Source organism: Coregonus clupeaformis, chromosome 8, assembly GCF_020615455.1.
Source record: "Coregonus clupeaformis isolate EN_2021a chromosome 8, ASM2061545v1, whole genome shotgun sequence".
NCBI classification, from domain to species: Eukaryota; Metazoa; Chordata; class Actinopteri; order Salmoniformes; family Salmonidae; genus Coregonus; species Coregonus clupeaformis.
In genome coordinates, this window is record NC_059199.1 from 30,758,385 (window position 1) to 30,782,185 (window position 23,801).

Below are 23,801 nucleotides of genomic sequence, written 5' to 3' on the forward strand. Positions count from 1 at the left end.
GTAAAATGAACGAAACCGTTTTAACTTCCTATTAACTAAGATGCGTTTATAAGTAAAACTACCGTTACATTTGTATTTTAAAACGAGGTAAAAAAAAAAAAAAAAAAGTACTTACTTTGGCCACTTTCTTTCCTTCGAAGCTTCAAGCTCTAAACCTGTCACTCAAAATGGTCTCTGTCAGCATAACCTAGTCCGAATCATGTTGAAATACTATGTCCATATGAAGTACACAAACACAACCAGGAATTGCTGTGTGTAATGCCACCTGGTGGATGTCATAAAATAGGTTAACAACACATTTATTACACCTTCACACCCAGAATTGATTGATTGATTAAACCAAGCAAGATGCTGACTTTGTATTTGCCAAGGATAGTATCTGAAGGTATCAAAGGTTTTGTGTTTGTTAGATGTGGGATATTTTATTTAACATTATATTCATACATACAAACATAAGTGAAACGAATACATGTAGCAAATGAGGGTGCATGATTGTTGTTAGTTTGTTGTAATGTTTAATTGTCTCAAAAGCCATTTCATAGCCAGATTTATACTGTTTGTGTGATACATTTTCCCAATACAGGAAAATTATCAATTGGATTCAAAAGTGTGCTTTTCTGCACTTCACATAATCTTGATATATATGAATTAGACCATATTTTTTATTCAATACCAAAATTGATTAGTTCATACATTTTAATTTCAATTGTTTATGGCAGAGACTATAGATCTTGCTTAAATGCCCTTTGTTTGGTGCCTCGTGGAGAATAAAAGTACAAGATTTTGGAAGCAGGAAGAACATGTTCACACACACATACAGTACACATTAGCTGAAAGGTGCTGAAGAGGCACAAATAAGCAGCAGAAACATGGAACTCACAAACACAATCACTCAAAGCAAACGGAAGGCCATGAAACACAGGCCAGGAAAAAAATAGACATAAAAGCAATACCAACAGCATGGGTAAAAACCCATTTCAAAACAACATGGTTTTCTGACGTAAAATGGAACAGATCTCTGTGATAATATAGGATACAATGATCAGCAAAAAAGAAAAACACTTTTTTTAGACCCACACTGAGGACTACATAAGGTGCACACTAAACAAGTGGAAGGCATGTGGAAAGTGGAAGAGGGGGAGAGTGAGGTTAGTAGTGTTGTGGAGTAGTGGTATAGGAACTGGGTTTTAATTTCCAGTGTACATTTTGACATAAATAATACTTTAACCACAAAGTTAATAGAGCAATGTGTCTCAACACTTCAGTGTACTACTAGGAAACAATCTAAATAGTTGTTCTCTCTCTTTCCTTCTCTTTTTCACTCATTGGACGATGGGCCAGAACAAGTACACATTCAACCACTGCAATACATATTTACAAATAAATACTCTCCTAACTGTGTACAGTAAGTGAATGTGCATAAGGTAGCTGGGTATGGTTCAGTTAGTACAGTACTGCGGTCTTGTTAACAGTAGTGATGGAGTGCTGCCATCGAATAATGTTTTTTCCTTGGAGGAGAGGTCAAATACTGAATACTACCATCAAAGGAATGTATTTTCCCAGTGCAACACATACATATACCCACTATATATTATATTAATACAGAACAAAGCCATGACCCTGTCCTCTTTCTAAGCAAAGTAAATAGTGAAAGTGCTTGGGGCTTACTACATATAATTTACACAACCACAAATAAATATATAAAATGTTGTAACACATTTATCTACTATATCTATACAATAAAATCTTTGAATAAATTAATATTTTTTAACAATGTTCCACATGGTAATCCTCAGACAAAGGGTCACAAAGTAAAGCATAGACTCAAAATGGAGTCATTCAAAAGCATTTTGCACAAATCCTCACATTTGGTCACAACTAAACTCCCATTGTGGTATTCCAAATACACATTGAATAGACAACCGTCACAATTGTATTAATTTTTTTAAAACTGAATGCTCTCACAGCAGAACAATTCAAAATTGCACTCAATACCACAGAGAAAACCGCTGGAGTCCTTTGCTCTCTGTGGTTGATTCTAATTGAATCCAAGTTCATAACATCACGACTCATGTCATAATCTATTATAAGATAATATCCAAAATAACTACCTTCATTAACGTTACCCATCCTTTAAATAAAGTTTTTCCCTTTTTAATTTGAAACCTCTATTGCAGTCCCCTTAGTCAATATAGTTAATGCAATTCTACGCTATCCTAAAGTATTTTTCTAATAGGCTAGCTGTAAATGCACTCCCTTAGGTAAATATTTATTTAATTATTCCTTATGTTGATTAATTTGCTTAACGCACTTTTTTAAGAGTATATTAGCTATTGTGGATTTTTAATTGATTAATATTTGGTTAATAACGTGCAGCTAAAGCAAGTTAAAGTGAAATATGTACCATACATCTCTCTCTCTCTCATTGAAAACAACAACCATCTTACTTCATTATGCAACCATCCAAATGTGATTCTTTATCAGTGGATTCTTACATTGAGTAGGGTAAAAGCATATCATTTTGTTTTTAAAAGCATATCATTAAACTTTCAAGTATGATCATTCTGGGATTATTGGGTTATTTAAAAAAGCTATTTCTAAACCAAGAAAGCCAACCAATGCAATTGACCCTAATCTACAGTTTCACATTTAAAACTACTGTCAACCAGAAACACTATTGAGGTTGTTTGTTTTGATTTGGCCCACTTTAGCCTTACTAAAAGCTCTTCAAATGATGATGCACTCAGTAAAAGAAGGCAACAAAATTAAAACACTCATTTTGATCTCTAAGTTGAGAACACTTCCAAAAGATGTTACACATGAAAGAAAGAAATCCTAGCTACCGTATTCTACCCAAATATGTGTGCATGGTGGCTTTCCATGTACACGAAAAATGACGTAAATGTAAATGTAAAAGTATATTTCCCTTCACCTCAATCACTCGTCCCCATGTACCTGAACTCCCAAAGAATTTTCCCTGTTTTTGAACCTGCTGACCCCCAACCTCTGACATTTAACCCTTGACCCGACATCTACAAGCTCGCCTGTGCAGTTGAGATGGATTTATCCTCTGCTGCTGCCGCCTCCATCAATGGGACCTTCTCCTTGATGGGCGAGGCAGGAAGTGTTACGCTGCTACTAGTGGGAGGAGCTTCCACAGAGATGGCAGGGGGCGGGGGGGCTCCGCCAAACTCGCGGGCGATCTCGTCAAAGGTCTTGCCCTTGGTCTCTGGGACTTTGATGAAGGTGAAGATGAAGAAGAAGAGGAGTAAGATCATGAAGATGATAAAGACGTACGGCCCACACAGCTCCTACAGAAAGACAAACAAAGACAGAGAAAAATAGTGGAAGTAGTAATTATTCAAATGAGTCAATGTATTACTATGTGAAATTTTGACTTAGGTGGAAGTTAGGATTCGCCCCTAATTGGAAACCAAGAGAAACCTCTCACACCTCCAGTTTGGGGAAGCTGACTCCCACCAGGAAGTTGGCGGTCCAGTTGCAGCAGCCGGCCACAGCTATGGCGGCCGGCCGTGGACCCTGGGAGAAGAGCTCCGCCACTATGAACCATGGGATAGGACCAGGCCCCATCTCAAACATGGCCACGAACAGAAACACTGCCCCGATGCTCAGGTAGCTCAGAGACGAGTAGCCCTTCTACTCAGAGAGAGAGAAAGAGAGAGAGAGAGAGACAGAGAGGGAGGGAGGGAAGGAAAAATGGAAGGAAGGAAATAGGGAGGGAGGAAGGAAGGGCGGGAGATGGAGATTATCATCAATAATAGCAATGAAAATGAATTACAGTAATTAATGACATATCTGTTATGTTGAATGACAACCAATAGAAACTGACACCCACCAACAGGAGGGCAATAGTCATGAGCAGGGCACTGACGGCCATTCCGGCCAATCCGACGAGATGCAAAGTCCTTCGTCCCACCCTCTCAACCAGGAAGAGCTGACAAAGACAGAGAAATAAGTTCCCTTACAGTAAACATACATTACATAAACACAAAAACACTAACAAATGCAGCATGTTATACTTACAGATACCACAGTAAAGACAGTGTTAACAGCTCCTGCTCCAATAGTGGCGTAAATGGGTTGGGTTACACCGGCTGATTCAAAGATACCAGTTGAATAGTAGAACACCTGAACAGGGTTGGGGGAGGGAGACAATAGGATTATGCTCTTGATCTAAAGCAAGGCCATGATCTATGAATAGGAAGCCACGTCTTATCAAAGTGGTCTTTTTAACACACTCTAACAATATGGAGTTGCCGTACATCCATTAAATCATGTTTAATCCATCAAATAATCCAAACAAATCTCCCAAACATGCAAGCATTGAGAGTATACTGTAAGGCAGGTTGAATGCAGTTGCCATTCAACTATGCATAGGCAGCTGCGGTTTCTCTCTGTATGAAGCCCGGGTCATCTTCATAAGGGCACACCGTAGTACATTGTTTCTTATTGGATAAATTCAGATAGTACCTCCCCGTCTCTGCCTTTTTCCTTAGTTTCATGCCTAGAGAATACGACCCTGTATTGTTAGCCTGTCCTCTGAGATATCCTTGGTGACCTTTCAACTAACTAGATGTGTTTGTACTGTGGCCTCCTGGGAGTCATAGTTCACTCACAGCATTGATTCCAGAGAGCTGCTGGGAGAGGTGGAGCATGACGGCGATGAGGAGCGGCTGCCGATAGGCTGCGGTGCGGAACAGCTCGGGGATGGTCACTTTCTTCTCCATGGCCATCTTGGAACTCTCCTCCTTCATCTCCTGCATGTCTTTGCTCACGTCCTCGAAGCCACGCAGACGCACCAGGGCTAGGGGGAGAAAATGGCAGAGTGAGAGGGACAGATAGGTGACACTATAATGGAGAGTGAAGGACATACAATTTGTAAAAGGAGAGAATGTATTTGTAAAATCGTTAGGTAAGTAGAAAGTCAACCAATGACAATATTGAAATACGTTAGGTGCATAAAGCATTTTTATGCAGTAAAAAATGTGATTTTCCCGTGTTTTTATGTATTTCCACACTATAAGGTTTGGAATAATACTGTGAAATTGTAAAAATGTGTAAGAGCTGAAAAAAGAAAAACTGGAATTTAACGCTGTTTTGGTGGGATGGAGTTTTGGCCTGCATGGTGAAATTAGTTAATAGACCAATAAGAAAGAGAGTTCCAAACCTCTATGCCAATAAAAGCTAGTTTTAAGTTTCCCCTCCCCTCTCAGACCACTCCCAGGCAGTCCTAGCAAAATTATTGCTGAGATATTGCTCTTTGCTAAGCTATTTTTGTTTATTTTTGACCGTTTTAATTGAAAACAATCAGTGTAAGGTACTTAATTTTTAACCAGAAATGATTTGATATTGAGGTAAAAATGGCTGCATTGGACCTTTAAAACATTAGTTGAGTAAATGTTCAAGCAGACTAGCTATAGTACCACCAACATTAAAACCTGCCTGCGTTGTAGTTGTTTGTTCAGTTATCCATCACATAAAAGACTGACCAAAACAAATGTTCCTTTTTTTATTATCTTATTCACCAAAGCAGTGTGTTTGAAACAAAACAGTGTGAAGGAGATTAGGACATGCACTCAGGTGACCCCCACAGTGTGAACTACTGTAGGGACCGATGCCAAAACCTGCTGTTGGCCTATGCTGTGCGTCAGGGACTCTTCTCTTGGCTCAACAAGCGTCCGTCTCGCCTGGCCTGTCACTGTATGCATTAAACTCATGCTCAGTCAGAGGAAGGGCAATAACGCCACAGGGCTATGTTTGGCATGCACAATTCACACCATTCAATGGTATTTAATGTACATTGAGGGCTCTAACTCAATTCATTATTAGGTACACCCATCTAGTACCGGGTCGGACCCCCTTTTGCCTCCAGAACAGCCTCAATTCTTCGGGGCATGGAAACGTTGCTCAATTGGTATCAAGGAACCTAACGTGTGCCAGGAAAACATTCCCCACACCATTACACCACCGCCACCAGCCTGTACCGTTGACACCAGGCAGGATGGGGCCATGGACTCATGCTGCTTCCTCCGCAACAGGAACAAGGATTCATCGGACAAGGCAATGTTTATCTACTCCTCAATCGTCCAGTGTTGATGCGTGCCCACTGGAGCCGCTTGTTCTTGTTTTTAGCTGATAGGAGTGGAAGCCGGTGTGGTCGTCTGCTGCAATAGCACATCCGTGACAAGGAACGACAAGTTGTGCGTTCCGAGATACCGTTCTGCACACCACTGTTGTACTGTGCCATTATTTGCCTGTTTGTGACCCGCATGTTAGCTTGCACGATTCTTGCCAATCTCCTTTGACCTCTCATCAACGAGCTGTTTTTGCCCACAGGACTGCCGCCGACTGGATGTTTTGTTTGTCGCACCATTCTCGGTAAACCCTAGACACTGTTGTGCATGAAAAGCCCAGGAGGCCGGACGTTTCTGAAATATTGGAACCGGTGCGCCTGTCAACGACGATCATACCACGCTCAAAGTCGCTTAGGTCACTCGTTTTGCCCATTCTAATGTTCAATTGAACATTAACTGAATGCCTTGATGCCTGTCTGCCTGCTTTATATAGCAAGCCAATAGCCACGTGACTTACAGTCTGTAGGAGCAAACCATTTTTGTGAATGGGGTCGTGTACGTGTACCTAATAAAGTGTTTTATTGTCACATACACCAGTGTGTTGGTACTCGTCTAAGTACCACTCACCAAATTACAAAATGTGACTACATAATTCATCCGCAAATAGATACAATACCAGGTACATACAAGCTAAAATAGGAGTGTAAAATGAAGCGTTTCCATTCATCTTCCTTACGAATCAGAGTTCCTGACGAACGAGAGTAAATGACTGCATTTGGAGCATAGAAATATAATTACTAGAATGTGCAAAGCCCCTCAAACCCCAACAATTTGATGGTTTCTATGGTTTGGAGCATCCACCTTTGCGGGCCTGCTCCTCCTTGTTCTGGTTGATGAGGAGGAAGCGGGGGCTCTCAGGACAGAAGGGCAGCAGGATACACTGCAGCACGGCCGGGATGACCGTCAGAGCCAGCAGCAGAGGCCACAACTTGTCCGACCCCAACAGAGACTCCAAGCCAAAGATCTACAACACAGAGAGGTTTAGGTAGGATTAACTTTACTACCAGTAATGTTTCATTCAAAGCTTACATGCAAACATTAATGGGATATGCTGTACAGTGATGGGATGGAAAGCACTGATGGGATGGATATACACTATGGTAGATAGTATTAAACAATACACCAATCCATTGATGGCATGGAAAGGAAGTGGCAGTTCTATAAAAGGATTCAAATAAGTTTCATGACTGTGCGTGGGAGAAAATGAAGGGGAGGAATATTACTAATTGTATTCCTAGAGCAAGATGTAGTCGCTCATTAAAAACTAATTTAATACTCATTAAATAATTTGAATAATTAGAAAATAATTAGAAAAAGATATTACTCCAATGTTAAGAGACAAGGAAATCAGAATGTCTGCCGGTTACGACTTAATCATATAAGCAGTGGTGTAGTGGAGGGTAAATGCAAGTAAATGCCGTTTAGACACCTATTTATTTTACACGAGCATTTACCCACCTTTTGCGGGAAAATGCATTGAAAGTATAGGGAGCGTAACTTTATTCTCCGCGAATGGCGATCACGGTTGGTTACCCACCATTCTTATTTTTTTTTACTACATCACTACATATAAGAATAATCCCGCACATAAAACATTATATTCTTATATGGGGACTTTATTCCCAGTATCGTAAGCAGAGACATGGTATGGTAATGTACATGTTAAAGCACAGAAATCAAGATGACTGCCGTCGAGGACTGACCTGAGCCACCAGGATGCCAATCACCACGCCCAGCTGGTGCAAGGTGCCAAAGGCGCCCCGGAGAGGGGTGGGGGACAGCTCCCCCACATACATGGGCGTAAGGCCGGTGAAGAGGCCACAGAAGAGGCCAATGACGAGGCGTCCGGCGATGACCATCTCATAGGAGGAGCAAAGGGTGGAGAAACCCATGAGGAGGCCTCCGATCACAGCCAGGATGTTGACCAAGAACATGGACAATTTCCTTTATCCCAATACCCCGAGACACACACACACACACACACACACACACACACACACACACACACACACACACAGAGATTGGAGGCTTAATAGACAGTGTTGCACAGAGTGAGAGAGGTTAAGAGGGAGGGAGAGTGAGAGTAGAGGGAGGTGGAAACAGAGCAATAGTTCTAACCACTCTCCACTGACTCCTTGGAGCCTCATTGGTTCTGACAGCTTAGCAGAGGCAGAGGCAGACCAAGGAAAGGTAGAGAACCGGAACTGAAGAGTGACCAAATTCACCCATAAGGTAAATAAACCTTAGTCACAGCTGATTTTTCTGCCATAGACAATACGTGTGGGTAGCTAATAAATGTATATATATTTTTTTTATCCGAGCAGATGACTGACATTGCGCTAGAAATGTTATTCTAAGTATCCTGACTCAAATAATATTGTTACAGTGTGTGAAGGTGCAGTGGTTTTTAATTTACATGTCAAACCCTTTGGTTTTTGCATTGATAACTTCACTTCCTACCCTGTTGGAAAATTTGAATATTAGAAAACGATCGATAGTCAGTGAAAAATGGCATTGGGGTGAACTAGGTGAACACTGGGTCACCACTCACCTCCCAAATCTGTCTGCCATCACTCCGACGCTGAAGGACCCCACCATGCCGCCCACACTAAAGATGGCCACCGACAAGCTCCACACAATGGTGCACGTTCCTGGTTTGATGGGCTCGGCATACCTCTCCATCCACGTGTTGTTGAAGAAGGCCCGCAGTTTCTGAACAGAAAGAGAGAGAGAGAGATAAAGAGGATAAATAAAAGGAGAGGGAGGGAGAGAGAGAAAGATCAGAGATAAAGCATTACCAAGATACATACAATCTCTTGATTTAACGCTTGATGAAGCGCTGTGCAATACAAATCAGCATACAATATCCACAAGCATAATGGAAAGTGATTAAACAATGTACAGTTTAACAAAACCAAATCCCACACATGCTTTCACTATTATAAGAAAACACAAAATAAGCCAACAAACCTGTTCAGGTGCATTAATGACCCCTGTGTTGTAGCCAAACTGCAGCGAGCCAATGACTGCAGTGGCCAGGGAGAACAGGAGGTATCCTGTCACCTGCTTTTTCTGTTAGAGACAGAATGGGGAGAGTGTGTGTAATTAGGGGTTTATGCAGAGGCGCAACATGTCCCCCCACATTCCTAAAGCACCCCCCCCTCCCCCTCCATTTTATCATTGGAATGTGATACAAAACGAGGCAATGGTGTGCTTTAGGACCATGCGGATGCCTCCGAGCTGTCAGGCAGGCTGTTTGGAGTGTATATCCGACAAAAAAGAAAGAATAGAAAATAAACAAGTTTTGTCCCCCCCACTTCTAAAATCAAAGTTGCGCCCCTGGGTTTATGCACAGTACATTCTGATCAAGCAGCCCCTACAGTGTAAAATTAAAACACTGTCAGAGCAGAGGAATTAATACTGTTGTACATGCACTGTCTGTAAATTACATCATACAGAATTACAGGTTAAGCTATAATAATGTCTCTGGTTGGGTGTCAAACCCAAGTCATCTGCAGCCTACGTGACTTAATGCAGTGTCACGGTTTCGGCCGAGGCTGCCCCTCCTCCTTGTTCGGGCAGGCTTCGGCGGTCGTCGTCCCCGGAGTACTAGCTGCCACCGTTCGATGTTTCATGTTTGTTTGGTTTTGTCTGTTTGTACACCTGTCCCTTGTTAGTGTTTGATTGTGTTCCCTATTTAGTTTCGTAATTTGGGTCAGGTGTTATGAGTGATTGTTTTTGTCAGCTGTGTTCTTGTGTATGGGGTTTTCGCTCCTAGTGTGTTTTTTCGAGTCCGCACTGTGTGCGCCTTTTCTTATTTTACGCACGGGTTGTTGTGTGCGTTTTGTCGCTCTTGCCCCCCGGTTGGGTTGGCTATTTTCTCCTGTTTGGGAGTTGTTTGACTACTAAAGACTGTTGACGAACACCTTTTGTGCCTGCCCTTGATTCCCTGCACCACATCCACACTCAGCTGTTCTGACAGAATCACTCATCACCATGGAATCAGCAGGAGCAACCGCGCCAACAGCGAGCATGGAGGACCGTCTTCGTGGGCAGGAGGACCGGATCAACCAGGTCTGTCATGCCCTGGAGGGGGTGATGAACACTCTCCACCGATGGGAGACCAGCGGGGTACCCACGGCCCCACCTACCGGACCATCCCCATCGGTCAGTCCTCCTGTCCAACTTCCGGAAACCAGTGGGATTCGGCTCTCGCTCCCGAGGGCGTACGACGGCTCCACTGCCGGGTGTCAAGGGTTCCTGCTGCAAGTGGAGCTCTACCTCGCCACCGTACACCCGGCGCCCTCGGGACACGAGAGCGTCTCTGCCCTCATCTCCTGTCTCACCGGCAAGGCGTTGGAGTGGGCCAACGCCGAATGGAGGAGAATGGACGCCGCTACCACTACCTATGCGGAGTTCTCCCGCCGCTTCCGTGCCGTGTTTGACCATCCTCCAGAAGGGAAGGCGGCGGGGGAGCGTCTGTTCTACCTCCGACAGGGGATGAGGAGCGCCCAGGACTTTGCTTTGGAATTCCGGACTCTAGCGGCAGATGCAGGGTGGAATGAGCGGGCCCTAATAGACCACTTCCGGTGCAGCCTCCGGGAGGACGTCCAGAGAGAGTTAGCGTGCAGGGACACCTCGTTGTCATTTGACCAACTTGTCGACATGGCCATTCGGCTGGACACCCTGCTCGCCACCCGTGGACGGCCCGGAGGGGGTTCGTTCATTTCACCCTCCAGCACCTCCGAGCCGTGCCCTATGGAGCTCGGGGGTGCTGGCGCTAGAGAACGGAGGAATAGGAACCCGAGGGGGGCCGTTCCCTGCACTAACTGTGGTCGTGGAGGGCACACCGCGGCTAGGTGTTGGGGAGGGTCCCCCGGTGGAGGAGAGGGCAGGCCACGCATTGGGGGATCCCCCCAGGTGAGTAGGCGCCCTACTTACCCAGAGCTTTCTGTCGTTCACCTAACCTTGCCTGTTTGTTTTCCACAGGTTGCACCTCGGTCCCAGCATAAGGTGCTAGTAGATTCAGGCGCAGCTGGGAATTTTGTAGATCGCCAGTTCTGTGTAGAGTTAGGGATTCCTCTCCTTCCCGTTGATAAGCCTTTCCCTGTTCATGCCCTAGATAGCCGTCCGTTAGGATCTGGGTTGATTAGGGAAGTTACGGCACCCCTTAAGATGATGGCGCAGGAGGGTCATGTGGAAACAATTCAGGTCTATTTGATTGACTCTCCTGCGTATCCGGTGGTGCTGGGGCTTCCCTGGTTGATGACCCATGACCCTACTATTTCGTGGCGAGAGAAAGCTCTTAAAGGGTGGTCTGCCCAGTGTGAGGGTCGGTGTCTGGGTGTTTCCATAGGGGCGACCTCGGTGGAAAGTCCGAATCTAATGCCAGCACTGCATATTCCCCCCGAGTATGAGGATTTGAAAATGGTGTTTAGTAAAACTAGGGCGCGCAGCTGCCACCTCATAGACTGGGGGATTGTGCGATAGATCTCCAGTCAGGAGCAGCTCTCCCGCGGAGCCATGTGTATCCCTTGTCTCAAGAGGAGAGGAAGGCAATGGAAACTTACATCGCTGAGTCTCTGAGACAGGGATACATACGGCCCTCCACTTCACCCGCTTCCTCAAGTTTCTTTTTTGTGAAGAAAAAGGATGGAGGTCTGCGCCCGTGTATTGATTACCGCGGTCTCAATCAGATTACGGTGAAGTACAGCTATCCACTTCCTCTGATTGCGACTATGACGGAGTCATTACACGGTGCTCAGTTCTTCACAAAATTGGATCTCAGGAGCGCATATAACTTGGTGCGCATTAGAGAGGGCGATGAATGGAAGACAGCGTTTAGCACGACCTCCGGACATTACGAGTATCTCGTCATGCCATATGGGTTAATGAATGCTCCCTCAGTCTTCCAATCCTTCGTCGATGAGATTTTCCGGGACATGCAGGGACAGGGAGTAGTCGTGTACATAGACGATATTCTGGTGTACAGCCCTACCCGAGCAGAGCATGTAGCCCTGGTGCGCCGAGTATTGAGGAGGCTGTTGGAGCATGACCTATATGTCAAGGCAGAGAAATGTCTGTTCTTTCAGAAGTCGGTCTCCTTTCTGGGTTATCAGTTGTCTGCGTCAGGGGTGAAGATGGAGGTGGACCGGGTGTCAGCTGTGCGTAATTGGCAGACCCCAACCACTGTGAAGGAGGTGCAACAGTTCTTGGGTTTTGCGAATTATTACAGGAGGTTTATCCGGGGTTTTGGACAGGTGGCAGCTCCCATAACGTCTCTGATGAAGGGGGGTCCGGTGCGCTTGCGGTGGTCAGCTGAGGCGGACAGGGCTTTTGGGAGACTGAAGGACCTGTTTACCTCGGCGCCGGTGTTGGCGCATCCAGATCCCTCTTTACCTTTCCAGGTAGAGGTAGACGCGTCAGAGGCCGGTATAGGGGCCGTTCTCTCCCAACGGTCTGGCACACCACCTAAACTCCGTCCCTGTGCCTTTTATTCTAAAAAGCTCAGTCCGGCGGAGCGGAATTATGACGTAGGAGACAGGGAGCTGTTAGTCGTGGTACAGGCCCTAAAGGTGTGGCGGCATTGGCTTGAGGGGGCTCAACACCCTTTCCTCATTCTAACTGACCACCGTAACCTGGAATACATCCGGGCAGCTAGGAGATTGAATCCTCGCCAGGCCCGCTGGACTATGTTTCTAGCCCGGTTTGTGTTTAAAATTACTTACATCCCTGGGTCCCAGAACGGGAAGGCAGATGCCCTGTCTCGGCGGTATGACGCGGAGGAGAGGTCCGTTGAGCCCACGCCCATACTACCAGAGTCTTGTCTGGTTGCACCGGTGGTATGGGAGGTTGATGCCGAGATCGAGCGGGCGTTACGCACCGACCCAAGTCCTCCACAGTGTCCAGTGGGTCGGACGTACGTTCCGCTCGAGGTACGCGATCGCCTCATTTATTGGGCTCATACGTCCCCCTCCTCTGGACATCCAGGTATCGGCCGGACAGTTCACTGCCTTAGCACTAAGTACTGGTGGCCAACGTTAGCCAGGGATGTGAGGATTTATGTCTCCTCCTGTTCGGTGTGTGCCCAGTGTAAGGCGCCCAGACATTTGCCCAGGGGTAAGCTACAACCCCTGCCCGTTCCACAACGACCCTGGTCCGACCTCTCGGTGGATTTTGTTACCGACCTTCCCCCCTCACAGGGGAATACTACCATCCTGGTCGTTGTGGATCGGTTCTCGAAGGCCTGTCGTCTCCTTCCCCTGCCGGGTCTACCCACTGCCCTACAGACCGCTGAGGCTCTGTTTACCCATGTCTTCCGGCATTACGGGGTACCCGAGGATATAGTGTCTGATCGAGGCCCCCAGTTCACCTCCAGAGTGTGGAGAGCGTTTATGGAACGGTTGGGGGTTTCGGTAAGCCTTACCTCGGGTTACCATCCGGAGAGTAATGGGCAGGTTGAACGTGTTAACCAGGATGTGGGTAGGTTTCTGAGGTCATATTGTCAGGGCCGGCCGGAGGAGTGGGCGAGATACGTTCCTTGGGCCGAGATGGCACAGAACTCTCTCCGCCACTCCTCCACTCAACTAACCCCTTTCCAGTGTGTATTAGGGTACCAGCCGGTTCTGGCATTGGCACGAGAGCCAGATCGAGGCCCCTGCGGTGGATGAGTGGATACGGCGCTCGGAGGAGACATGGAACGCTGCCCACGTACATCTGCAGCGGGCCATCCGTCGGCAGAAAACGAGCGCCGATCTCCACCGCAGTGAGGGGCCTGTGTACGCACCTGGAGATCGAGTCTGGCTCTCGACCAGAAACCTGCCCCTCCGCCTGCCCTGCCGGAAGCTGGGTTGGCGGTTTGTGGGGCCATTCAAAGTCCTGAGGAGGTTGAACGAGGTGTGTTACAGGTTAGAACTGCCTGTTGATTATAGGAATATTAACCCCTCGTTCCATGTGTCTCTCCTCAGGCCGGTGGTAGCTGGTCCACTCCAGGAGTATGAGATAGAGGAGACTCCTCCGCCCCCGTTGGACATCGAGGGGGCTCCGGCGTACACTGTGAGGTCCATCCTTGATTCTAGACGCCGGATGGGGGTCTTCAATATCTCGTGGAGTGGGAGGGGTACGGTCCGGAGGAGCGGTGCTGGGTGCCGAGGAGGGACATATTAGACCAGTCCCTGCTGACCGAGTTCCATCGGGGTCATCCTACGCGCCCTGCTCCGCGTCGTCCTGGTCGTCCCCGAGGCCGGGGTCGGCGCACGGCTGGAGCCGCGCGTCAAGGGGGGGGTACTGTCACGGTTTCGGCCGAGGCTGCCCCTCCTCCTTGTTCGGGCAGGCTTCGGCGGTCGTTGTCCCCGGAGTACTAGCTGCCACCGTTCGATGTTTCATGTTTGTTTGGTTTTGTCTGTTTGTACACCTGTCCCTTGTTAGTGTTTGATTGTGTTCCCTATTTAGTTTCGTAATTTGGGTCAGGTGTTATGAGTGATTGTTTTTGTCAGCTGTGTTCTTGTGTATGGGGTTTTCGCTCCTAGTGTGTTTTTTCGAGTCCGCACTGTGTGCGCCTTTTCTTATTTTACGCACGGGTTGTTGTGTGCGTTTTGTCGCTCTTGCCCCCCGGTTGGGTTGGCTATTTTCTCCTGTTTGGGAGTTGTTTGACTACTAAAGACTGTTGACGAACACCTTTTGTGCCTGCGCTTGATTCCCTGCACCACATCCACACTCAGCTGTTCTGACATGCAGCATTAATACTGAGGTAAAGCCTAAACTTCCTGAAGTCTCAGAAGAGGTTACGCATCATGTGAGCGTAGTTTACTGAACCACCTTTACTCTACTCTCAACCTATTTATTTATTTATTTTACATTTTGCAGGATGAAATCTCTTGAGATGCACCATCTTGTTTTCAAGTGTCCCAAAAAATAAAAAATAAAAAAATAAAAGAAACAAACATTACTTAGTTGAAAGAATAATATGGCAACTACTGTCTAATAACAATAGCAATGAAATAATAATAATAATAATAATAATAATACTAAACTAAAACTTACATTAACAGCATAAAACACGTGTTGTACAACTACTAATAGGCTTATAACTAATAAAAACTACTGTTACAACTAATACAATTAAGTACCTATAATTTATACTGCACATACACACATATTTACAAATATCTTCACATGGTGATGTCTCTATTAGTTAAAAACCCAAACAGTTTGTTCTTAACATTTGAAAAAGGGCTTTCTTAAATTTACTGTGTGATTTTAATTCCCTGATTTCTATAGGTAAATTATTCCAGCCAGTTAGTTTGGCCTTTGTATCTGAAAGACCTTACTCCAACCTCATGATGTACCCTTGGAATTTGTAATTGCTGCTGTTGTCAAAAAGAGTAGCGTGAGTAGAGGGACATTTAAGTTGATACATTTAAAAATAAATTGGTACCAATGCAGTTGTCTTCTGTTTGGGAGTGACAGCCAATTTAGTGATTCATACATTGTGCAATGATGTGTCTTATAATGGCATCCAAGAATGAATCTGCAAAGATTGTTATAAATGACATCTAATTCGCAAAGTAAGGTCTTGGTTGATATGAACCATTGACTAGCAATGGTTCCTTGAGGAAATCCAGAGGATCCTTGAGGATCTCCAGGGTTCCTTGAGTCACCACTCATTCTAAGAGTGCCATACAAACGCTTCACACCGCGTGGCTGTTGCCACTCTAATCTGGTGGTCCCTGCGCGCACGACCCACGTGGAGTTCCAGGTCTCCGGCAGCCTCTGGAACTGCCGTTCTGCGGCCAACAAGGCAGAGTTCATCTCAGCCTATGCTACCCTCCAGTCCCTCAACTTCTTGGCGCTGACGGAAACATGGATTACCACAGAAAACACTGCTACTCCTACTGGTCTTTCCTCGTCTGACCATGTGTTCTCGCATACCCCGAGAGCATCTGGTCAGCGCTGGTGGCACAGGAATCCTCATCTCTCCCAAGTAGACATTCTCTCTTTTTCCCCTGACCCATCTGTCTATCTCCTCATTTGAATTCCATGCTGTCACAGTCACTAGCCCATTCAAGCTTAACATCCTTGTCATTTATCGCCCTCCAGGTTCCCTTGGACAGTTCATCAATGAGCTTGACGCCTTGATAAGTTCCTTTCCTGAGGATGGCTCACCCCTCACAGTTCTGGGTGACTTTAACCTCCCTACGTCTGCCTTTGACTCATTTCTCTCTGCCTCCTTCTTTCCACTCCTTTCCTCTTTTGACCTCACACTCTCACCGTCCCCCCCTACTCACAAGGCAGGCAATACGCTTGACCTCATCTTTACTAGATGCTGTTCTTCTACTAATCTCACTGCAACTCCCCTCCAAGTCTCCGACCACTACTTTGTATCCTTTTCTCTCTCGCTCTCCTCCAACACTACTCACTCTGCCCCTACTCAGATGGTAATGTGCCGTCGCAACCTTCGCTCTCTCTCTCCCGCTACTTTCTCCTCTTCCATCCTATCATCTTTTCCCTCTGCTAAATCCTTCTCCCTCCGATCTCGTGATTCTGCCTCCTCAACCCTCCTCTCCTCCCTTTCTGCATCTTTTGACTCTCTATGTCCCCTATCCTCCCGGCCGACTCGGTCCTCCCCTCCTGCTCCGTGGCTTGACGACTCATTGCGAGCTCACAAAAGAGGGCTCCGGGCAGCCGAGCGGAAATGGAGGAAAACTAGACTCCCTGCGGACCTGTCATCTTTTCACTCCCTCCTCTCTACATTCTCTTCCTCTGTTTCCGCTGCTAAAGCCACTTTCTACCACTCTAAATTTCAAGCCTCTGCCTCTAACCCTAGGAAGCTCTTTGCCACCTTCTCCTCCCTGCTGAATCCTCCTCCTCCTCCCCCTCCCTCCTCCCTCTCTGTGGATGACTTCGTTAACCATTTTGAAAAGAAGGTTGACGACATCCGATCCTCATTTATTAAGTCAAATGACACCGCTGGTCCTGCTCACACTGCCCTACCCTATGCTTTGACTTCTTTCTCCCCTCTCTCTCCAGATGAAATCTTGCGACTTGTGATGGCCGGCCGCCCAACAACCTGCCCGCTTGACCGTATCCCCTCCTCTCTTCTCCAGACCATTTCCGGAGACCTTCTCCTTTACCTCACCTCGCTCATCAACTCATCCTTGACCGCTGGCCATGTCCCTTCCGTCTTCAAGAGAGCGAGAGTTGCACCCCTCCTCAAAAAACCTACACTCGATCCCTCCGATGTCAACAACTACAGACCAGTATCCCTTCTTTCTTTTCTCTCCAAAACTCTTGAGCGTGCCGTCTCTAGCCAACTCTCCTGCTATCTCTCTCAGAATGACCTTCTTGATCCAAACCAGTCAGGTTTCAAGACTGGTCATTCAACTGAGACTGCTCTTCTCTGTGTCATGGAGGCTCTCCGCACTGCTAAAACTAACTCTCTCTCCTCTGCTCTTATCCTTCTAGACCTATCCGCTGCCTTTGATACTGTGATCAGATCCTCCTCTCCACCCTCTCCGAGTTGGGCATCTCCGGCGCTGCTCACTCTTGGATTGCGTCCTACCTGACAGGTCGCTCCTACCAGGTGGCGTGGCGAGAATCTGTCTCCGCACCACGTGCTCTCACCACTGGTGTCCCCCAGGGCTCAGTTCTAGGCCCTCTCCTATTCTCTCTATACACCAAGTCACTTGGCTCTGTCATATCTTCACATGGTCTCTCCTATCATTGCTATGCAGACGACACACAATTAGTTTTCTCCTTTCCCCTTCTGATAACCAGGTGGCGAATCGCATCTCTGCATGTCTGGCAGACATATAAGTGTGGATGTCGGATCACCACCTCAAGCTGAACCTCGGCAAGACGGAGCTGCTCTTCCTCCCGGGGAAGGACTGCCCACTCCATGATCTCGCCATCACGGTTGACAACTCCATTGTGTCCTCCTCCCAGAGTGCAAAGAACCTTGGCGTGACCCTGGACAACACCCTGTCGTTCTCCGCTAACATCAAAGCGGTGACCCGATCCTGCAGGTTCATGCTCTACAACATTCGCAGAGTACGACCCTACCTTAAACAGGAAGCGGCACAGGTCCTAATCCAGGCACTTGTCATCTCCAGTCTGGATTACTGCAACTCGCTGTTGGCTGGGCTCCCTGCCTGTGCCATTAAACCCCTACAACTCATCCAGAACGCTGCAGCCCGTCTGGTGTTCAACCTTCCCAAGTTCTCTCATGTCACCCCGCTCCTCCGCACACTCCACTGGCTTCCAGTTGAGGCTCGCATCTACTACAAGACCATGGTGCTTGCCTATGGAGCTGTGAGGGGAACGACACCCAAACGAGGGCACTACGTTCATCCACCTCTGGCCTGCTAGCTCCCCTACCTCTACGGAAGCACAGTTCCCGCTCAGCCCAGTCAAAGCTATTCGTTGCTCTGGCACCCCAATGGTGGAACAAGCTCCCCCACGACGCCAGGATAGCGGAGTCACTAACCACCTTCCAGAGACACTTGTAACCCTACCTCTTTAAGGAATACCTGGAATAGTATAAAGTAATCCTTCTTCCTCCACCCCCCATAATTTTCTTTTTTTTTAAAGGTGGTTGTCCCACTGGCTATCATAAGTTGAATGCACCAATTTGTAAGTCGCTCTGGATAAGAGAGTCTGCTAAATTATGTAAATCTAAATGTAAATGTTGTGTTTGATAGATGATGTCACCATAGTCTAGGATAGGAAGCAGCAATTGGGTTACTAAGGTCTTTCTAATGGATACAGTAAAACAATTCTTAGATCTGTATAGTAACCCAAGCTTATAGTTAATTGTTTTTCTAATATAATAAATTTGCTTTCCAAAAGATAATTCAGAATCTATCCTCAAACCTAGATATTTTAAACAATCAACATTTTCAAGCATTGTTCCATCACTTGCATTAATTTTGAAATTGCCAGCTGTGGAGTTTATTATTTTCTGTGTACCAAAAAGCATGATATAGGACTTTGTTTGATTTAAAACCAAATTATTTGCCTTAAATCATTTTTGTAAAGTGTTGAAATCATCTTGGAGAGTTGCTTGTATCTGCAAAATATTTGAACCTGATGTATAGAGCACTGTATCATCAGCGTATAAGTGAACATGCGTATTCAAAACAATTAGATGCAATTCATTTATGAATCTAGAGAAAATAATGGGTGGCAATGCTGAATCTTGAGGTACATGTATACTAAGTGCAAGAAGTTGTGATTTGTGTCCTTTTCTATTGCTGAAATACGCATGGAACCAGTTTTCCTAGTAAGATAGAATGATCAACTAAATCAAATGCTTTTGATAAATCAATAAAGACGGCACCAGTTAGTTTGCCTTGGTCAGATGAAGAATTTTTATCATTAATAAGTTTCACTAATGCTGTAGTAGCATAATGGGTGGGTCTAAAGACAGATTGAAAGTGTGAAATTAAATTAATCTAGGTACTACCGATACATTTGAGAATATATTAATTTCTCAAAGAGTTTAGCTATTGAACAGATTACTGATATAGGTCTATAGTTATTTGGGTCTAAGGAGTTTCCACCCTTATGAAGAGGGGTCACTTGGGCACATTTCCATTCAAAAGGTATTTCAACAGTCTTTAAAGACATGTTGAGATCTGCTAGATACATTATAACATTAGCAGACCACCTTATAGCCTTATGCATATACATAAGGCTACATGCTGGATACCAAAATGTAGGCTATTTACATTTGACTGTATCCTTAAATGACCCTGTAGCCAGTTCTCAAATGAAACTCATTGAAGGCCACATAAATCAAGCCACTGGGTCTTTTCTGCTGAATCCAGTAATATGGAACACTATGCAGAGACACTGCTGAGAAGGCATATTGTTAGAGGTTATATGATAATGGACTGACCTTTTCTCGTGGCTTAGGTGCCCTTTATTCCACCTTTAGAACTTGTGGTTGAGGTGGTGTTGAGACCGTGTGTGAGCCTCAGTTTGTGTGAGAAGAGATTACAGAAATGTTGAATGCAATGAAATATAAGATCAATAATGTTCTTGGCATCAGTATAATGTATTTGATCTTTACATCACCTTACAACTAACTATAGCTGAATGATGCACTTCTGGTCCATTATAAACATTGCCCTTCCATCTCTTCCCCTACTCATCAACAATTTCTGAATTACATTTTCTCTTCCACCATATGACAGATTTCCAAACATATTTGGATGGCATATATTTTCTGTTTTGTATGTCTGTGTTTTGACGAGAAGGTCTCCCAAAGTGATAGCGGCTCCATTCAATAGTGAACTATTTTCCCAAAAGCCACACAAATCTTCAACTACACAGAAATCCCAATGAAAAACAGGAACTGAAGTAGGCAGGGATGTATCACAAGACAAAGCATGTGTCTGCAAAACGTACACTGTGACAGTCTGTGGTATTTTAACACACTGTAAACAAACATGAGCAATACACTATGGCCTCTGCCATACCCTCTCCCGCCCTCCATCCCTCTCTCTCTCTTCCCTCCCCACCTCTATCCTGAGGTTCACCGTCCACCGCTCCCCCTCTCTCGTTACTCTACCCCCCTCGCTGCCTGTAAAGTCACAATGACTCAGTAGAATTAAGCAGCCTTGAGATGCATTCAAAATTGCTAAAATTCTCATGATTTATACAATAATTTTATCAATATTGAAAGAGTCATTTTAAAAGAACACCCAAATCATGAAATGGGATAAGAGTTGAGAGTTTTAAAATAGGACTGTGTTAAAATAGGTCTTCCTTTTCAGCCCGGCCAAATGCTGTACATTTCACGATTACACACCGTCATACCTCGGTTACGCGTACAATGTAACTCTGTGCTAGTAGCCTAGTAATGGGGTTGTTTGCAAAGTAAGCAACATTCAGATAAAAATAATCATGATACATGGTAGTAGTACCTTTCAGAGTCACAGAAGTGGAACTTATTAATCTGACCTTAGTTAACTGTACACTCCGATTCTGTCTCAGGGCTCCATCTCTCTTTCCCTCTTTTTTTGTTCCCCTCCCACTCTTTCTAATGATGTAACACACTACTTCTTTCATAACCCCCTCCCAGACTGCATCTCTTTCCCTCTCTTTTCTCCCTCCCTGTTTCTAATGATGCACACACAATTTCTTCCATAGCCCCCTCGCTCCAAGAGTATTTCTGTCTCTTCCTCGTCATAACAACTGCCTGATGGTGACCGTTAAATTGACACTCGCTAAAATAGACCAAAACACACAGCGATAAAACATGGCATTGCTGCTCCTTGCACCAATGCATTGTGGGAGGGAAAAGACTCTCTCTCTCTGTACAACAGCGATTCTGGCCTAATTCTTTCTGAGCCATTCACTGAACCGTTCACTCTTATCTCATTAACCTACGAGAACCAATCAAACCCATTCTTGTACTGAAGGATGCTGAGGCCAAATTGTATTGATGAGTTGATTAGCTTTGGCTATATATTCAATACCACAACATAGATTGAGATCCAAATGGCCTTGGGTTATTTCATTATGTCAATAGCAGAGATTAATGATCAGAAGTGTATGCCATAGCCTATGGAACGATAAATGACATTACCTAAAAGCTAATAATGGATCCTATTATTCATAGAACAATGATCTAACTGTCCAATTCTACAGTGCCTTCAGAAGGTATTCATACCCCTTGACTTATTCCACATTTTGTTGTGTTACAGCCTGAATTCAAAATTGATTAAATAGTTGTTTTTCTTCAACCATCTACACACAATACCCCATAATGACAAAGCGAAAACATGTTTTTATAACTTTTTGCAAATTTATTGAAAATGAAATACAGAAATATCCAATTTACATAAGTATTCACACCCCTGAGACAATACATTTTAGAATCACCTTTGGCAGCCGTTACAGCTCGGAGTCTTTCTGCGTAAGTCTCTAAGAGCTTTTCACACCTGGATTGTACAATAGTTACCAATTGTTCAAGCTCTGTCAAGTTGGTTGTTGATCATTGCTACACAGCCATTTTCAAGTCTTGCCGTAGATTTTCAAGCCGATTTAAGTCAAACTGTAACTAGGCCACTCAGTAACATTCAATGTCGTCTTGGTAAGCAACTCCAGTGTATATTTGGCCTTATGTTTTATGTTATTGTCCTGCTCAAAGGTGAATTTGTCTCCCAGTGTCTGTTGGACAGCAGACTGAACCAGGTTTTCCTCTAGGATTTTGCCTGTGCTTAGCTCTATTCAGTTTATATTTATTATTTATACTTGCAGATAATTGTATGTGTGGGCTACAAAGATGAGGTAGTCATTCAAAAGTCATGCTAAACACTATTATTGCACACAGAGTGAGTCCATGCAACTTATTATGTGACTTGTTAAGCACATTTAACTTATTTAGGCTTGCCATAACAAAGGGGTTGAATACTTATTCACAAGACATTTCAGCTTTTCATTTTTTATTAATTTGTATATGATGGGGTTTTTTGTGTAGGCCAGTGACACAAAATCTTAATTTGATCCATTTTAAATTCAGGCTGTAACACAACAAAATGGATCGCTCATGGAAGCTCAGCATAGAACATGAGAATGACTCACTGATATACAGCATCATACAGTACAATGCCCACCACCATGAAGTAGGTTTTGAACAGTCATATGACATTCTGATTGCATGCAACAGAATTGGAAATCATTTGGTGGATTGTAGGCATGCAAAGGTTTAGGGACCTTTTGAGGGGCCACACATTGTATGGTCAAAGTATAGTTTGCCTGAGTAGTGCATGGTCAGCATATAATAACAGCAGCATAGATCACTACTCTGTCCACATGATTAAATTAGGGAGAAGAACTTACCTCCTCCTCCACCATCTTCAGTGAATAGATAGATATTCACTAACAAATAGCAGCTCTTGATGAGAAGATGACAAACAGGACAGGAGGACAAGAGAAAAGATCTTCAGATGGAAAAGCGCGCTGAACCTGCCCAGTCTTCAGAGCTACAGCCTGCACATAAGGAACTGATGTTATACGGACGGTTTGTCAGCAATGCCCTACATATGTCATATAATAGTACAAATCAAGCAATTTACCGCAATTCACCTGTCGTGACCAGTCGTGCTATTCCTCTCCCGCCCTCCACGATTCCACTGGCACCAATGCGGTAGGCTACTATAAAAACTAAGCCCCTTGCAAATGTCTTCGTTATTCGTTTCATATAGCTCAGGCTTGTGGAGTGGATGCGCGACAATCCGCACGTTTCCCTTTGAGGAGACAGTCCAGTTCCCATCAACCTATGAAAAACGAAATGCTCTCTACGTAAACTCCTTTTGGCGTGGGTGGTGATGGTGAACGAACGTTGTTTTAGTTGTAGGGGATGTAGCGGTCCCCGGATAGAACCAGTGGTTCCAGTGTCCTCCCCATGATGCTCTGCGAAGGCGACCTTGAGAGTGATCAGCTGATGATGGATGCTGCTGATGCAACGCAGCCCGGTTACCAAAGCAATGTATCACACGCCTGGCACGGTCCGCGATACTGATCCATCCATTTGTATGCTCTTTCGTTCTTCCTATTCCTCCATCTAATATTTGTTTAAATGGATGAAGCTGTAGCATATGTGTAGCCTGTTCGACAATTAGGTGTATGCTGCATAAA

General features: G+C 45.1%; 1 protein-coding gene across 4 annotated transcripts; it reads right to left on the reverse strand.

Annotated features, from left to right (window-relative positions):
* Positions 1-395: 395 nt before the first annotated feature.
* Positions 396-23,801, reverse strand: LOC121571541 (solute carrier family 2, facilitated glucose transporter member 1). Of its 4 annotated transcripts, none has more exons than XM_041883060.2 (11): positions 23,250-23,801; positions 23,004-23,153; positions 9,126-9,227; positions 8,707-8,867; positions 7,859-8,099; positions 6,957-7,119; positions 4,638-4,825; positions 4,045-4,149; positions 3,857-3,955; positions 3,454-3,657; positions 396-3,311 (listed from the first exon to the last, which is right to left on the reverse strand). In XM_041883060.2, exons 2-11 carry the CDS (start codon positions 23,016-23,018, stop codon positions 3,033-3,035), a joined length of 1,557 nt encoding a protein of 518 aa, XP_041738994.2. In that variant the 5' UTR covers positions 23,019-23,153; positions 23,250-23,801; the 3' UTR covers positions 396-3,032. The 4 variants fall into 4 exon arrangements, with proteins under 4 accessions (XP_041738994.2, XP_041738996.2, XP_041738993.2 ...); XM_041883062.2 differs by having other exon boundaries at positions 23,004-23,167; XM_041883059.2 differs by having other exon boundaries at positions 23,240-23,801.

Excerpts from the sequence above, each read along its gene's own strand:
- LOC121571541 (XM_041883060.2), bottom strand. Across the intron at positions 4,826-6,956 it reads GGAGGAGCAGGCCCGCAAAG|CCCTGGTGCGTCTGCGTGGC; the intron begins GTGGATGCTCCA and ends TTCTCCCCCTAG. Across the intron at positions 3,956-4,044 it reads CTGTCTTTACTGTGGTATCT|CTCTTCCTGGTTGAGAGGGT; the intron begins GTAAGTATAACA and ends TGTCTTTGTCAG.